Source organism: Gopherus flavomarginatus, chromosome 1 (genome assembly GCF_025201925.1).
Source record: "Gopherus flavomarginatus isolate rGopFla2 chromosome 1, rGopFla2.mat.asm, whole genome shotgun sequence".
Taxonomy (NCBI): Eukaryota; Metazoa; Chordata; order Testudines; family Testudinidae; genus Gopherus; species Gopherus flavomarginatus.
The window spans coordinates 302,796,388-302,813,198 of record NC_066617.1 but is presented as its reverse complement, the minus strand read 5'-3'; the positions used below and the strand labels follow the sequence as shown (position 1 = coordinate 302,813,198).

Below are 16,811 nucleotides of genomic sequence, written 5' to 3'. Positions count from 1 at the left end.
TTGCCAGTCGTAATCGTAATACAGTTCTTTAGTAGTATCAGTCAACTTTTTCTCTTTAAATTAATTCAGTCTTTGTCTCCTCCTCAAATCTTTTCTTAAACAATTTTATGTAACAGGTTATTGTAACAAATTCATCAACCATTACCTACTTTCTACCAGTTAGCTTTAGACTTAAGGTTAATTTATAGGCCCAATTATAGCAACAGACTGTTTGAGTCAGGAGCCATACAGTGGGTTTATCCACATCATCAGAGAAAGGGCTTTTTATTCTCAGTGTTTCCTCATACCCAAGTCCAGAGGGGGCTTGAGGGCTGTCCTAGATACCTGAAACTTGAACAGATAGATTTTTACATGGTTTCTCTGGCTTCTGTTATCTCTTCCTTAGATCCTGATGATTAGTATGCTCCTATTGACTTAAGCGATGCTTTATTTTCATGTGGCTGTCCATTTGGGTGACAGATAATTCCTCAGGTTCACAAATGCTCACTGCGAGTTTGCAGTCATCAGCCCCAAGGATTTTCACAAAAAGTATGGCAGTAGTGACAGCTTATCTCAGAAAAATCAGTGTTCAGGTCTGGATGACTGGCTGATCTGAGACTGCTCCAGTCAGCACGTGGAGGACATAATCAGACAAATTCAGTCCATTTTTGACATTTTTGGCCTGTTAATCAACAGAAACAAGTCAGTCCTGTACACCATGTAGGAGAGTGAGTTTATTGGTGGGTTCTCAGTTCCACTACAGGAACAGCGTACCTGCCTCAGACCAGGTTCTAAGTGATTCTGGACTTGCACATCACTCTTCAGGCTCACTTTCTGACTACTGCAAGAGATTCCCTGACATGTTAGGGTTGCACACATGTACATGACTCACATGCTAGACTTCACCTGAGGAGAATACAGGGGTGACTGAGCCTGTCCATTGTCCATGAAGACACCCACTGGATGTGCTTATTCATGTTATCTGTAAGAGTTTTTTGTCTTCCTTAAACTGGTGGATGGTGTGACAGGTTGGATCACAGAAACCCCCTTGGGGCTGCCAACTGATGTGCCAAGACTACTACTGCCCCTGATTTCTCTGCCAGCTTGGGACTCCAGCACCCTATCTTGTTGAACCAGACATGCGAGTCTGCTCCAACACAGATCCAGGGTCTGAACCGTGTGCCCAAAAGCTGCAGACTTAACTGAAAGCAACTTAAGAAGTGTTCCTGTCTTTAGCACACATGCCCAACTCTCAGTGGGGTCCAAACCCCAAATAAATCTGTTTTACCCTGCGTACCCTAAGTCAGCCCTGTTGAGATTTAAATCTTGGCTTCCAGAAGTCTAATTATTTCAAGAATGACTTTTAGACTACTAATCCTCTGTGGTTTAATATAGGTTAAAACATTATTTCACTATTTCACGTGCTCATCTACCAGTAGACAATATTGGTAGCTCAAACTTCTAAACTTTAGTGACCCATGCAGTTCTTAATGTATAGAATCTGGAGCTGCCATTCTTTCCTCTCAGTGCTCATTTGTTAGCATCTTTTTCTCTTTATTGCTTTCTCTACCTGTTCCACTTTCTCCTATTTTTGTCTTGTCTTTTTGTACACAAAAAACTTAGATTACTCATGGTTTGCCTTACTACTAGTGGAAACAGCTGTAGTAGTCAAGATTGCATGATTCTAATCAATTTAATTATGCTGCTTGCTTTACAAGGAAAGATAGCTTAGCTTGTGCACTGCAATACATCTGTGTGTAAGTAGCACTGGCTGTGCTGGAGAAACCTGCTGGCAAAGTGCCTTATGGATGAGAGGCAGACTTTTGATGAGGGAGCATGGCAGAGTTGCTCATATAGTAGAGGTTAGATTTAGGCTAGATTTGTTACACATAGTTGCGTTTGGAATAGAAATGCTGTTATGGATTATAAATGTATCCTAAGGAATGCTTTATAATCCACAAGTCTTAACTCTAAGAATTCTAGAACTTGAATTTGAATCTGAGGCCAGGTCAGGATTGAAAACCTGCCACTGCTATGATCATAAGCGGTACAATCTGTGTTGGTCAACACCGAGTCCTGGGCGGTGGTTAATTAACCCAGAAACTTCAGGAAGCTCCAATGGCTTTGGACTGATGAACACCTGAGGAGGATAGTGGAACCCTTGATAGAGGAAATGCCATCAAGAGGCAGACGTGCAAATTCACTCAATGTTTTTGCCAACGACATCCACACAGGACAGATTGGTTATCAGCCACAGCTGAAGGACCCAATCTAGTAGTGGAGCCCCAAAAGGCAGACAGATGGAAGAACTGCTTTGCTCTGGCAACTCCTGCAGCATAACTGGTTTGAAATGTATCGACTCCCGTCCTTTCTTTGGTCTAAACCAGTGAAGTCAAGAGAGGGATGCTGACATATGGATAAAGCAATGCCTCCATATCAACTGCCCAGGCTATTGCAGCCACATCACATGGAGAGGACATTCCAACCTTGCTGGTAACATGGACACAACACAGAAGGTGGCAGTAACAGGTTATAAGCTCTCACTTGATTGGCATAGAGGAGAGCGCCATGGGTCACCTTCGACGGTGGGAGGAATCACTGCGTTCCATTGGTCAGCCACTGCCCGCCACAAAGCTGGGCAGCCCCAGACAATTAGGTGCTGGCCCGCCACAGTCTGCCTGCCTCCTGGGGTGCGTGGGGCTAGACCAAAAGTTAAATGGCAGATGGAAACCTTGTACGTGGCAGAAATAAGAAACCAAGAACTTGCCGGCTTGGTAGCTGGAATGTCAGGACCATGTATCTGGGGTTGACAGACGATGATGACCTACAATACACAAGCAGCATATAGAAGTCAGCTTTGATACACTGTGAGCTGTACAAACACAATGTTGACATTGCAGCACTTCAGGAAACAAGACTTGCAGATGCTGGTTTTGTCTAAGAGACCAATTACACCTTATTTTGGCAAGGTAACAGCAGTGAAGAAAATGGTCTGCGTGATATTGGTTCTTCTTCGAGAGATATCCCTGTGGTGCTCCACTCCAGGTGCTGGTGTGTCCTTGCGCCTTTGAATGGAGATTTCTGTAGCAGTACTCGTACTGGCCACGCATGCACATAGCCTGCCCCCCCAGCTCTGAGTATACCTATTTAGTGAGAATACGCGGCTAGTCTCTAAGATGGAGCTCAGCTGACTCATTAAGAACTTCTTTCCTCCTCTTACAATAACCCTTCTAGTTAGCTAGTTTCTTGTTAGTTAGTTATTAGTCATTGTTACTTACCTTTTTCTACCGTTTAAAAAAAACCTGTCAGCCACATCCGCTTCCGACATGCCTGGCTCCACAGGCTTTAAGTGCTGCTCTAGCTGCAAGGAACCTATTCCTCTCTCAGATGGACACTCACAATGGATAACATGTTTGGGGGAGACCCACATCCCCCAAAGATGTGTCCACTGCGGTAAACTTAGCTCCAGAGCAAGGAAAGACAGGGAGCTTAAACTGAAACTGATCCTCCTTAAAAATCCTTAGGGTCAGCCCCAGACCCTGGCGCAGATTCTGGCTCCACTGCCCGCCACAGCCCCCTCGCCTCAAAAAGGCACAAGAAAACAGCGAAAAGAGGGCACCTTTGGTCAAGCTCAAAGGAAACCCTCCAACACAAGACTTCTCTGGACAGATCTATAATTTCTCTCCCTGTGCTCCCCCGCTTGAGCACTTTTGATGAGCTGGGCTCCTCCAGCACAGCGTGAAACCCACTTGCGGCTGCAGCGACAACACAAAGCTCCGGTGATGAGGCTTCAGGCTTTCAGTTGCCTGCCTCTCTCATGGCACCCAGCAGCACCGCGACGGACGCGGTGCCGACATACCAGGACCTGCCTGAGCCACGGCAAGCTGATATTGACAATGCGGTAGTGGCTCCGGCACCGACATTAGCAGTGCTGTCTAATAGTGAGCCCAGGCTCAGAGCACCGGTGCAAACCCGTGTTCCCTCACAGCAGCTTCATCCTCTTCAGCCTTCACCTCATGCAGCTGCCTCAGCGCTGCAATTTATGCAGTCAATTGATCTCCTAGTGTCACCTATTCTACAGTCACCCCTGCTTAATGCCTGCTTCTCTCCTATGGATGATTCAGGGTCCGAGCAGCCTTCCTCCAGTGAGGAGGAACTCAGACCACAGGGTAATTTTTCAATGTATCCAGACTCCGATCCTCAGACCCCTGTCAACCGTGGGCACAGGAAAATTACCTCAGCCTATTCTCGAGATCCTGCCTCCTGGTGTGTGAACCCTTCCCACCACCATGGCAGTATTGGGCCCCATGGGCATCTTTTCTCCGGCAACATATGGGCTACTCCACTTCAACCAGGCGCAACACCTGCTTAGCACCACCACCAGACGGACGTCCGAGTGATATGAGACACCTGACAACACCGTCACACTTGCAGGGTCAGTCAAATCCTGCTCCTGGTCCAGTAGAGGCAGAAGTAATGCCTGAAGAAGCTCTACTTCCCTCTCCTCAAACATCTTCAGACGATTTCTCAAAATTTCAGGACCTTTTTAAAAGAGTTTCCAGTGAGCTTAGAATTATTTTGGAGGAAGTCCTGAGCAACAGCGTGAGTTAATGGACATTCTACAACCCTCTTCTTCGTCTAGGGTTGCATTACCAATAAATGTAGCCCTTCTAGAACCCGCTAAGTCCATCTGGCAGACTCCAGCCACAAGCCAGCCTATCTGCAAACAAGCGGACCGTAAATACTTCATTCCCTCTAAGGGCTCCAAATTCCTTTTTACTCATCCTGCGCCAAACTCCTTGGTAGTAGACGCAGCCAACCAAAGGAACAAACAGCAGTATTTCTGCTCCACCCAGCCAACAAGGAAAGTAAACGCTTGGACCTCCTTAGTCGCAAAGTGTATGCGTCTTCAACCTTACAATTTCGTATTGCCAATTATACTGCAGTTCTTGCAAAATACGACTACAGAAACTATAACAAATTCATGGACTTTATTGAAGACATTCCAGAACAAAAGAAATAATTCACAGCCTTAGTTTCTGAGGGGCAAATCATATCACATACAGCTCGTCAAACAGCCCTCAAGGCAGCCAATACTGCAGCAAGATCCATCGCCACTGCAGTGGTCATGCTCCGAGGTTCATGGCTCTTCTCCTCTTCTTTTCCTTGAGAGGTTCAGAGTACCATTGAAGATCTTCCCTTCAACGGTGACAGACTCTTTGCTTCTACCATGAATGACTTGCTTCATTCAATGAAGGATTCAAGGGAAACCCTTCGGTCCTTAGGAATCCAAACCCCTTCGACCAGAAGGCGACAGTATAGATATCAACCTTACCACCGTCCACGCTACCCCGCATATAAACAGCACTTCCATAGATCTCAGGAACAACAACAGCAGCAGCAACGCCAGAGACCCAGATATCAGCGTCGTTGCCTCAATTCTTCGGGAGCGCCTCAACCCCCTCCAGCTAATAAGCGGATTTGAAACCTTGGTTGAGGGTTTCGAAAACAGCATTCCCACTTCAGCGCATATACCGCCTGTAACAATTTTTGGACACCGCCTGCGACCATTTTTCATCAATGGCAGAACGTTACCACCGACAAGTGGGTTATAGAGGTTGTCACAATTGGTTACTCTATCTCCTTCCTCTCCTTACCTCCCACCCACCCCTCCTCCTCATCCCTCTTCAGGCACCCCTCTCATGAGCAACTCCTCCGGCAAGAAGTGCAACATCTCCTTCAACTGCTGGCTATAGAACTCGTGCCCGAATATCACAAGGGGAAAGGTTTTTAATCTCACTACTTCTTAACAAAAAAGAAAACTGGGAGATGGCGACCAATCCTCGATCTCAGGCGGCTCAACAAATTTATCAAAAAGCAAAAATTCAAGATGGTTACTCTCACCACTATAATCCCAGCGCTGGAGCAGGGCGATTGGTTTTCAGCCCTCTACCTGCAAGATACCTATTTTCATGTCACCATACATCCGGCCCACAGACGTTTCCTTCGTTTTACCCACGGCTCAACGCACTTCCAATACAGGGTTCTACCCTTCGGACTTTCCACCGCCCCCCAGGTTTTCTTCAAGCTCCTAGCGGTAGTCACCGCCTACCTCAGGAAGAAAGGGGTCATAATTTTCCCTTACCTCGATGATTGGCTCCTGAAAGCTTCCACGTTCGACGAAACTCTCCACTTCACACAACTCACCATCGATTGTTTCCTATCTCTTGGCCTGAAAATAACTAGAACAAATCCACATTACTTTCTACCCAGCACCTGGAGTTTATAGGAGCATACCTCAACTCTCGAACGGGGCTCGCATCTCTCCCACCCGACTGATTCAACATTCAACATAAAACTCCTAGCTACAAAACTTTGCAACATTCCCCAGGTCACCACCCAAGACTGCCTCCAACTATTAGGCCACATGGCCTCGTTCACTTTCGTGATCCAAAATGCATGCCTCTACATGAGGTGCTTCCAAGCTTGGTTGGCCACAGTTTACAAACCAAACGTGCATTCGCTAAACAAGCCTTTGTCAATACCTTTCTCTCCTATGGTGGACAATTCCCTCCAACCTCTGCTCTGGAGTCCCCTTTCTCCAGAGCGCTCCATCTCTGATAATAGCCACCGATGCATCTCTCACAGGCTGGGGTGCCCACATCTCTCACCACACAGTCCACGGGCTATAGTCTACCACCGAGACCTCCCTACACATAAATGTCCTAGAACTTTGAGCTATACGCAATGCCTGCCATCACTTTCTCCCACTAATCAAGAATCAACATGTACGCATAATGACAGACAACAGTACATGTTTTATGTAAACAGACAAGGAGGGGCTCGCTCCCACTCCCTTTACACAGAGGCCATGAAACTCTGGAATTGGTGCCTTGCGAACCACATCCGCATATCAGCTGTCTATCTCCCAGGAGTGATGAATACCACTGCGAACGAATTAAGCAGACTTTTTCCCTGGGAGCATGAATGGGAGATAGAGGAGGGAATCATTTACAACATATTCTGCATTTGGGGTCACCCAACCATAGACCTTTTTGCAACTGCGAAATACATGAAATGCCCCAGCTTTTGCTCCAGAGCGGGACTGGGCAAACATTCCCTGGGAGACGTGTTCATGATCCCATGGCACCGGGACTTGCTCTGTGTGTTCCCCCTCGATACCACTTCTCAACAGGGTCCTCATAAAGATACGAACGGACCTTGCCAAGGTGATCCTGATTGCCCCATCGTGGCCGAGACAACCATGGTTCCCTTTCCTCACCAAAATGTCAATTCGACCACCTATCTCGTTGCCTCTCATTCCGAACCTTTTATCACAGCAATACGGCCGGCTTCTTCTCCCCAATCTCTCCATGCTTCATCTCAAAACTTGGTACCTGCATGGTTCTCCCAAAACAAATTAGCTTGCTCTGACCAAGTTCAAAGGGTGCTCCTACGCGACAGAGCACAATCTACCCGTACCACCTATTTCCGAAAGTGGAAGTGATTCACAGAATGGTGTTCAACTAAACAACTTTCTCCTACGTCCGCACCCCTCCTCTGCATACTTGACTACCTATTAGACATTAAGCAATCTGGTCTTTCTTTCAGCTCCATCAGAGTCCACTTAGCTGCCATTGTAACCTTTCATGACTCAATCGACAATACCTCGGTCTTTGCTCATCCCATCACCAAGCGTTTCCTTAAGGGACTCCAAATCCTATACCCAGATATTAAACTGCCTACCCCTCCATGGGATCTTCATTTAGTATTGTCCTGTCTAACCCAACAACCCTTTGAGTTCTTAGCCACCTGGTCTCTGTTACACCTCTAGATGAAAACAGCCTTTTTGGTGGCGATTACCTCCGCCAGACGGGCAGGAGAAATAAATGCAGATCCACCATATGCGCTCTTTTTCAAGGACAAGGTCACCCTTAGGTTACACCCCAGATTTTTTCCAAAGGTTCACTCCTCATTCCATTTTAATGAGCCAATACACCTACCAACTTTCTTCCTGAAACTCTTTCGAAGCCACAGTACATACGCTGGATGTGGGCAGGGCCTTGTCCTTCTGTTTGGATAGGACCAAATCCTTTAGAAACTTTTCCAGACTTTTTGTCTCCATCGCGGAGCATTCCAAAGGCATGCCTATTTCTTCCCAGAGACTTTCAAACTGGATCTCTGACTGCATCTGACTCTGCTATCAGATAAAACAGGTTACATCTCCAGCATCCATCAGAACTCATTCCACTGGATCTGTAGCTACCTCGGTAGCCTTCTTACGTAAAGTTCCCTTGACTGACATTTGTAAAGCAGCCACTTGGTCCTCTGAACAAACATTTGTTAAACACTATGCCCTTACTCATGGCCCTCTCTCTGATACACGATTAGGCCGAGCTGTACGATCTACTGCATTCCTATCAGATCCAAAGTCCCTACCTCCTTGAGACACACTCCTGTTACCTAAATATCGGGTCTGCCTAGCTGAGAGCCAATTAACAGCCTGACAGGGATAAGGAAAAATGCTTTATTCTGCAGAAAAAGGAGAGCCTGTACCTTGGTACAAAAGAGTCTGTCTTACACAAATTTCACAAACCTTTTATACACATTCAGACAAAGACCCTTGCTTGTTAATACTTGATTGGTAAGTGTAAAATCTCATGTTCCCCTTATCTAAGTAGAACTAACTGGTTTGAAGCAGGATCTTTCTGCTTTGAGGCAGAGGAAAAGAGAGTGTGCAAAAATGCAAGCTGCTGTGTCCATGAGCAGTATTTACTCTCCCCCCCACCTACTGGCCGCTTGTAATCTATTAAGGGGGGTCAGCCAGCTTTCACACTGCTTTTAAGTCACCTGGAGCGGAGCACTCACAGAGACATCTCTCTCAAGAAGAGGAGGTTACTCACCCTGTGCAGTAACTGACATTCTTCGAGATGAGTGTCCCTGTGGGTGCTCCACTACCCACTTTCATCCCCTCTACTTCGGAGTTGGAGTAGCCTCCTTTGTAGAGAAGGAACTGAGGAAACTGACCGTGCATGCTCACAAAATAGGTATACTCAGAGTGAGGAGGCAGGCTCTGCGCAGGCGTGGCCGGTACAAGTACTGCTACAGAAATCTCTGATCAAAGGCACAGGGACGCACCAGCAGCTGGGGTGGAGCACCCATAGGAACACACATATCGAAGAACGTCAGTTACTGCACAGGGTGAGTTATCTCCTCTTTTGCTATGAGAAACAAGTGGGTAAAGCTCCTGGATACTCCCATTGAGATGTCACAGTGTTCTCACTTAAACTTCAGACTACCATCGGCTCTGTGAACATTGTTTGTGCCTGTGCACCAACACTCAAATCAAGCCGGAGGAGGAGGATACGTTTTACAACTCTTTGCATCAAGTCATCAAAATAATACCATCAGCTGAGCAATTTTTCCTCATTGATGACTTTAATACAAGAGTTGGTGCAGACAACAACTCATGGCCAGATTGCCTAGGACAGTGTTTCCCAAACTTGGGACACCGCTTGTGTAGGGAAAGCCCCTGGCGGGCCAGGCTCTTTTTTTTACCTGCCACATCCGCAGGTCCGGTCAATCGCGGTTCCCACTGGCCGCAATTCACTGCTTCAGGCCAATGGGAGCGGCTGGTTTGAAGAAAATGAATCGGAAGTATTACCTCTCATCAACATTAAGAACACAAGTATCAGAGGGGTAGCTGTATTAGTCTGGATCTGTAAAAGCAGCAAAGAATCCTGTGGCACCTTATAGACTAACAGACGTTTTGGAGCATGAGCTTTCGTGGGTGAATACCCACTTCCTCAGATGCATGTAGTGGAAATTTCCAGGGGCAGGTATATATATGCTAGCAAGCAAGCTAGAGATAACGAGGTCAGTTCAATCAGGGAGGATGAGGCCCTGTTCTAGCAGTTGAGGTGTGAAAACCAAGAGAGGAGAAACTGGTTCTGTAGTTGGCAAGCCATTCACAGTTTTTGTTCAATCCTGAGCTGATGGTGTCAAATTTGCAGATGAACTGAAGCTCAGCAGTTTCTCTTTGAAGTCTGGTCCTGAAGTTTTTTTGCTGCAGGATGGCCACCTTAAGGTCTGCTATAGCGTGGCCAGGGAGGTTGAAGTGCTCTCCTATAGGTTTTTGTATATTGCCATTCCTAATGTCTGATTTGTGTCCATTTATCCTTTTCCGTAGAGACTGTCCAGTTTGGCCGATGTACATAGCAGAGGGGCATTGCTGGCATATGATGGCGTATATTACATTGGTGGATGTGCAGGTGAATGAACCAGTGATGGTGTGGCTGATCTGGTTAGGTCCTGTGATGATGTCGCTGGTGTAGATATGTAGGCAGAGGTTTGTTGCATGGATTGGTTCCTGAGCTAGAGTTATTATGGTGCGGTGTGCAGTTACTGGTGAGAATATGTTTCAGGTTGGCAGGTTGTCTGTGGGCAAGGACTGGCCTGCCACCCAAGGCCTGTGAAAGTGTGGGATCATTGTCCAGGATGGGTTGTAGATCCTTGATGATGCGTTGGAGGGGTTTTAGCTGGGGGCTGTATGTGATGGCCAGTGGAGTCCTGTTGGTTTCTTTCTTGGGTTTGTCTTGCAGTAGGAGGCTTCTGGGTGCACGTCTGGGTCTGTTGATCTGTTTCCTTATTTCCTCGTGCGGGTATTGTAGTTTTGAGAATGCTTGGTGGAGATTTTGTAGGTGTTGGTCTCTGAGGGGTTAGAGCAGATGTGGTTGTACCTCAGTGCTTGGCTGTAGACAATGGATCGTGTGATGTGTCCGGGATGGAAGCTGGAGGCATGAAGGTAGGCATAGCGGTCGGTAGGTTTTCGATATAGGGTGGTGTTAATGTGACCATCACTTATTTGCACCGTGGTGTCAAGAAAGTGGACCTCCCGTGTAGATTGGTCTAGGCTGAGGTTGATGGTGGGGTGGAAGCTGTTGAAATTGTAGTGGAATTTTTCCAGAGTCTCCTTCCCATGGGTCCAGATGATGAAGATGTCATCAATGTAGCGTAGGTAGAGAAGGGGCGTGAGTGGACGAGAGCTGAGGAAGCGTTGTTCCAGGTCGGCCATAAAGATATTGGCATATTGTGGGGCCATGCGGGTGCCCATAGCAGTGCCACTGATCTGGAGATATCTATTGTCATCAAATTTGAAATAGTTGTGTGTAAGTATAAAGGCACAGAACTCAGCAGCCAGTTGTGCTGTGGCATCATCAGGGATAGTGTTCCTGACAGCTTGTATTCCATCTGTGTGTGGGATGTTTGTGTAGAGAGCCTCTCTACACAAGAACACAGCCTATCTGGAACCCAACAAAAAGTCAACAGAGTGCACCAAAGTGTGACTTCGACATGCAAAAATCGAGATACAGTGAGCAAGCAGACTCTGTTTAAATCATAACTGGATCAAGTTCTGTGAAGAGATATAGACAGCCTCACAGTCATGTATGATGGCCTGAGGAAAGCTCTAAGTCCCATGGTCAACAAGGTTGCCCTTCTCAAATCATACAGCGGTGAAATCATTACAGATAAAAGCAAGCAATTGTCTCATTGGGTTGAACACTATTTAGAGCTATAAGCACAAGAAAGAAACATCGCCAGCAAATCACTGGACCAAATACCAACTGTACATGTCATGCCAGAGCTAGATGTGGAGTCAACTGTAGAAGACCTAAGCAAGGCCATTGATTTTCTATCAATTGGCAAGGTTTCTGGAAAAGTTGACATCCCAGCAGAAGTCCTCAAGTGGGGAAAGACAGCCTACTACCATATCTTTATCAGCTGCTAGTTAAGTGCTGGAAAGAGCGTGAGGTACCACAAGAGATGTGTGATGCAAACATCATCACTTTGTAAAAAATAAAGGCAAAAAGGGTGACTACGACAACTACAGCGGTATCTCACTACTAAGCGTAGCAGGAAAAGCTTTCACAAAAGTAATCTTAGTGCGCCTACAACAGCTGGTGAATTGTGTCTACCTTGAATCACAGTGTGGATTCAGAGCTGAAAGATCAACTGCAGAAACAATATTTTCTCTGCGTCAACTCCAAGAAAATTGCAGAGAGCAAAACCGACCTTTGTACATCCCCTTCATGGACTTAACCAAAAGCATTCGACACAGTCAGCAGAGCAGATCTGTTTGCAGTACTAGAAAGGATAGGATGTCCACCAACTCTGTTAAGTCTTTTGTGTTCATTCCACAACAACATGAGAGCAACTGTCCAGTTTGACAGGTCCACTTCAGACAGCTCTTGAGATGAAAAACGGAGTGAAGCAAGGATGTGTTCTAGCCCCTGCACTCTTTGAAATCTCTTTCTCAGTACTCTTGAACTGTGTGTTTAAGGACATGAAAGATGGAATGTATCGCCGCACAAGATTAAATGGAAAACTCTCAACCTGTCCTGACTTAAGTCAAAGACCAAAGTCAAAAAGGTGCTAATCAAGGAACTTCTATTAGCTGATGATGCTGCCCTCATAGCCCACAATGAATATCTATTACAAGAATTCATGGACCGCCTTTCAAATACCTGTCAGGCATTTGCTCTCACCATGAGCATTAAGAAAACATACAATCCTAATGCTGTGTTTTATTTATTGCATTTATTATTATTTAATACATTGCAAGAGTGATTTTGTAGCTGTTTATCTTAGTATCTTGGTATCAGTAGTTTTTCCTATGCATTGTTTGTTTCAGTCAAATCAAATATTTAGCACAAAAAGCAATTAATCCCACCAACCCACTCCAGGAATGTTTCAGATGTTTTATACTTGCAAAGTGTTGACTTTGGTTCCATAAATAGGTTTGTTCAGACATATTTGCTATTAAAGAAGTAACTGAATATTTGTATATATTTTATATTTTATATAAGAAAACCTATTTATAGCTAGTTTTCTGTCAACATTGCTTCACTTTTTTAAATGTACTGCTATTTAATAACTTATGGTGGGGTTTTGTCTGGTAGAGTCTCTATACATAATGTTTGAGATTTTGTTTGTTTGTGTCTGTTTTTAGCCTGAACACTCCACCTGGAACAAAAATTAAGCTGTCAGGAATTGTTGAAGTTAAAAATGGATTCCTGCTTTTGGATGATAGTAACACTGTAGTTCTCGGCGGTGAAGTGGAGCATCTTATAGAAAAGTGGGAGTTACAAAGGGTGAGGTAACATCACTGTGAATTCTTGTCTTACATGAGGTTAATTATATATAACTTCTGCAAACTAATTGTAACTAATAAAATGTTAGAAGTTTTTATACAATAATAGTATTTTAAATGCAAATATTTAGAACTTTTCTGCCCAAGTTATTATTATGGGTAAAGCCAAATGACCTTAATTAAATGTAATGTATGCTGCAGTTCAGATGCTGCCCAGGCAGAAATCAATGAAGACCTTTGAGCAACAAATTATTCCTTTTTTATTCTGCAGAATTTTCAATTTAAAATGTGGGTTAAAAATTATATTGGCCAGCAAAGTGTCTTTAACTAATCATTCTCTTCACCTGACGCAGGTATGCAATGTATTTAAGTGTGGTGGTGGTTTGCAGGATTCTTGTGGTTTTCCTGACCAGTGCGTACAGGTTTTTTTCTTGCAAAAGAATTTTAAAATAAAACCTTTTCAATAGTAGTCTGTTGCATACTTTTATGTTAACTATGTTTAAACATAATTTGTTTCAACAGTAGTGTAAATAATGCTGCAGTTACATAAGATGAACTGAAGGTGCTGAGAGCTTTTAAAGAAACCACAAAGACTTTTAATATCATTCACTCCACTCTAATATGGCCAAATTAGGAGAGCATATCAGTGGAGAAAATGTTACAGACTGGCTATTTCCTTCTCCTGTATAAATGTTAATACAAAGCAGTGATGATTATTTCCAGAGCAGGAAACTCTAGACTTGTGACAGTGTTCCAGTCTGTTGATTGATTTCTGTTATATTAAATGGATAATGTAGATTTAGTCATTTTGCCAGATGGATGTAGGGAACTCTGAGTGGTATTTGATGGCTCAGAAAGTAGACCTGTTGCATATGTCAGCCAGTCGAAGAGCATCTTATCCATGAGCGTTATTTTCAAATGACGCTAATTTTGGCAAAAGTATTCTTTGTTATTGTTGAAAATATCTTTGGTCTTAGTATGTGAAGTGTTTTTTTAAAAACTATTGTAGACAAACTGAATTATAATTGATTTGAATGATTTTGAGTTATGAAAACACACAAATAAAGAAAATGTGTGTTAATGTCGTTTTGTGCTCCTGTAAATGAAAAAAATAGTTGTAAAAAAATCAATATAATCTATCAACTATGTGGGTATCCTTAAGCAATGCTGCCTTCATAAAAAGAATGTCCTAAATGCTAAATCAAATTATGTAATCTCATATTCTGTGGGTCTCCAAATCTGGTATCATAAGGGAAAGAAGATTCCAAAGGTAAGGGCTGTCAGGTGTAGAGCTCCGCTAATATCCTTGAAAATTCAGCAAAATGATTGAATGAAATTATCTCTGTCTCATCTCATTGTCTCGATTAGAATATAGGTTTAAAAAGAGGTCTCTTGGGCCTGGTCTGCACTATGAGTTTAAGTCAAATTTAGCAGTGTTAAATTGAATTAACCCTGCACCCATCCACACAACGAAGCCATTTTTGTCAACATAAAGGGCTCTTAAAATTGATTTCTGTACTCCTCCCCGATGAGGAGAGTAGCACTGAAATCGACATTGCCAGTTTGAATTAGGGTTAGTGTGGACGCAATTTGACGATATTGGCCTCCGGGAGCTATCCTACAGTGCACCATTGTGACAGCTCTGGACAGCAATCTGAACTCGGATGCACTGGCCAGGTAGACAGGAAAAGCCTCATGAGCTTTTGAATTTCATTTCCTGTTTGCCCAGTGTGGAGGACTGATCAGCACAAGTGACCATGCAGAGCTCATCAGCACAGGTGACTATGCAGTCCCAGAATTGAAAAAGAGCTCTAGCATGGACCGTATGGGAGGTACTGGATCTGATCGCTGTATGGGGAGATGAATGTGTGCTATCAGAACTCTGTTCCAAAAGACAGAATACCAAAACATTTGAAAACATCTCCAAGGCCATGATGGACAGAGGCCACAACAGGGACTCAACACCGTGCTGCATGAAACTTAAGGAGCTGAGAGAAGCGTACCAGAAAGCCAAAGAATTAAACAGATGCTCCAGGACAGAGCCGCAGACATGCCGCTTCTACACTGAGCTGCATGCAATTCTGGGGTGAGGCGCCACCACTACCCCACCCCTGTCCGTGAACTCTGATGATGAGGTACTCTGTCGCCATGCCTGAGAATTTTGTGGATGGGGAAGATGATGATGATGACGACGACGATGAGATTAAGGCGATCACACAGCACACTGTTCTCCCCGACGGCCAGGAACTTTTTCTCACTCTGACTGAAATACTCTCCCAAGGTGGTATTCTGAACCATGAAGCTGCAGAAGGGACCTCTGGTGAGTGTACCTTTGTAAATATAAAACATAGTTTGCCTGGGACTGAAAAGAAATCCTCCCTGCAGTTAGCCAATCAGTGCTCGGGGTGGGGAGGCATTGACGCTGAACTTTTCGCATTTTGCTAGCAGGGATCTTCCCTGATACCAGCCACACAGTGCAGTGGGGGGAGGGTTAAAGCGGTCGTCCCAGAGAAAAGAATGGGGGATGGGGGGTTAGTTTGGATTCTGCTGCTGCATGTTAACACAAAAACCGCAGCCCTAAATGGACAGCTCAGTGGGCTTTGCTGGGTTTGGGAAAGGAGGGCACTGCTATTGTGAAGGTTGCAGAATCCGAAAGACTATGGCTTACCATGGGCGCCTGCAAGCCGAATTCTGTTGCCCGGCTTGTTGGATCGCTAACACGAAAGCTGCAGGCACTCAATATAAGATGCAAAAAATGACCTTGTACCGAAATCACATGTGCTTTGTAATGTGAATAGTGTTGTTCACCGTGAAAGAGTATACTCATTGTTTTGTAAAATGTATCTTTTAAAATCCTTCCCTCTCTTTTTTTCCTCCTGCAGCTGCAGATGTTTCAAGCCTCCCTCCTCCATCTCAAAGGCTATCTCAGATAAGATGGCAAAAAAACCACATGTGTGATGAAATGGTCTCTGAGCTCCTGCTGGCATCCCACACTGAAAGAGCTCAACAGAAAGTGTGGAAGGACACAATAGCACAGGACAGGAAAGCGGCCAGTGAACGTGAGGAAAGGTGGCAGCAGGAAGATCAGAGGATGCAGGATGCAACGCTGGGATTACTGCAGGAACAAACTGGCATGGTCCAGCATCTGGTGGAGGTTCAGGAACGTCAGCTGGAGAGACTGCGATTGCAACCCCTGTTTAACCACCCTTCCCCCTCCCCAACTTCCATAGCTGCCTCCTCACCCAGACACCCACGGGGAGGCTCTGGGCACCCAACCACTCCACCCCAGTGGACAGAAGATTGTCATTCAACAAGTACTGAAGTGGCCTTTTCCTTCCCTCCTCCCCAACCCCACCCGGGCTACTTTGTGAGTTATCTCCGTATTTTTATAATCAAATAATAAAGAATACATGGTTTTTAAATGATAGTGACTTTATTTCCATTGAAGAGAGAAGGGCAGTTGGCTTACAGGGAATTAGTCAACCAAGGGGATGGGTTTTCATCAAGGAGAAACAAATAGAACTGTCACACAGTACCCTGACCAGTCATGAAACTGGTTTTCAAAGCTTCTCTGATGTGCAGTGCTTCCTGATGTGCTCTTCTAATCTCCCTGGTGTCTGGATCAGCGGCCAGGCGATGTGCCTCAACCTCCCGCCCTGTCATAAACATCTCTCCCTTACTT

The 16,811-nt window shown here is 44.9% G+C and overlaps 2 protein-coding genes across 3 annotated transcripts in view; both read left to right on the top strand.

The window, feature by feature from the left end:
- Positions 1 to 16,811, top strand: part of TDRD3 (tudor domain containing 3) — a 287,845-nt gene that overhangs the window by 135,513 nt on the left and 135,521 nt on the right. For both annotated transcript variants that reach the window (XM_050948387.1, XM_050948388.1), the window contains one exon: positions 12,989 to 13,130. In XM_050948387.1, coding sequence (XP_050804344.1) covers positions 12,989 to 13,130 — 142 coding nt within the window. The remainder of the gene's footprint in view (positions 1 to 12,988; positions 13,131 to 16,811) is intronic.
- Positions 14,197 to 16,660, top strand: LOC127050023 (uncharacterized). Its single transcript, XM_050951547.1, has 2 exons — positions 14,197 to 15,449; positions 16,012 to 16,660. Exons 1-2 carry the CDS (start codon positions 15,257 to 15,259, stop codon positions 16,527 to 16,529), a joined length of 711 nt encoding a protein of 236 aa, XP_050807504.1. The 5' UTR covers positions 14,197 to 15,256; the 3' UTR covers positions 16,530 to 16,660.

Coding starts and splice junctions, on each gene's coding strand:
- LOC127050023 (XM_050951547.1), top strand. CDS start 15,257: ATGATGAGGTACTCTGTCGCCATGCCTGAGAATTTTGTGGATGGGGAA. Junction 15,450..16,011: donor AGCTGCAGAAGGGACCTCTG/GTGAGTGTACCT, acceptor TTCCTCCTGCAG/CTGCAGATGTTTCAAGCCTC.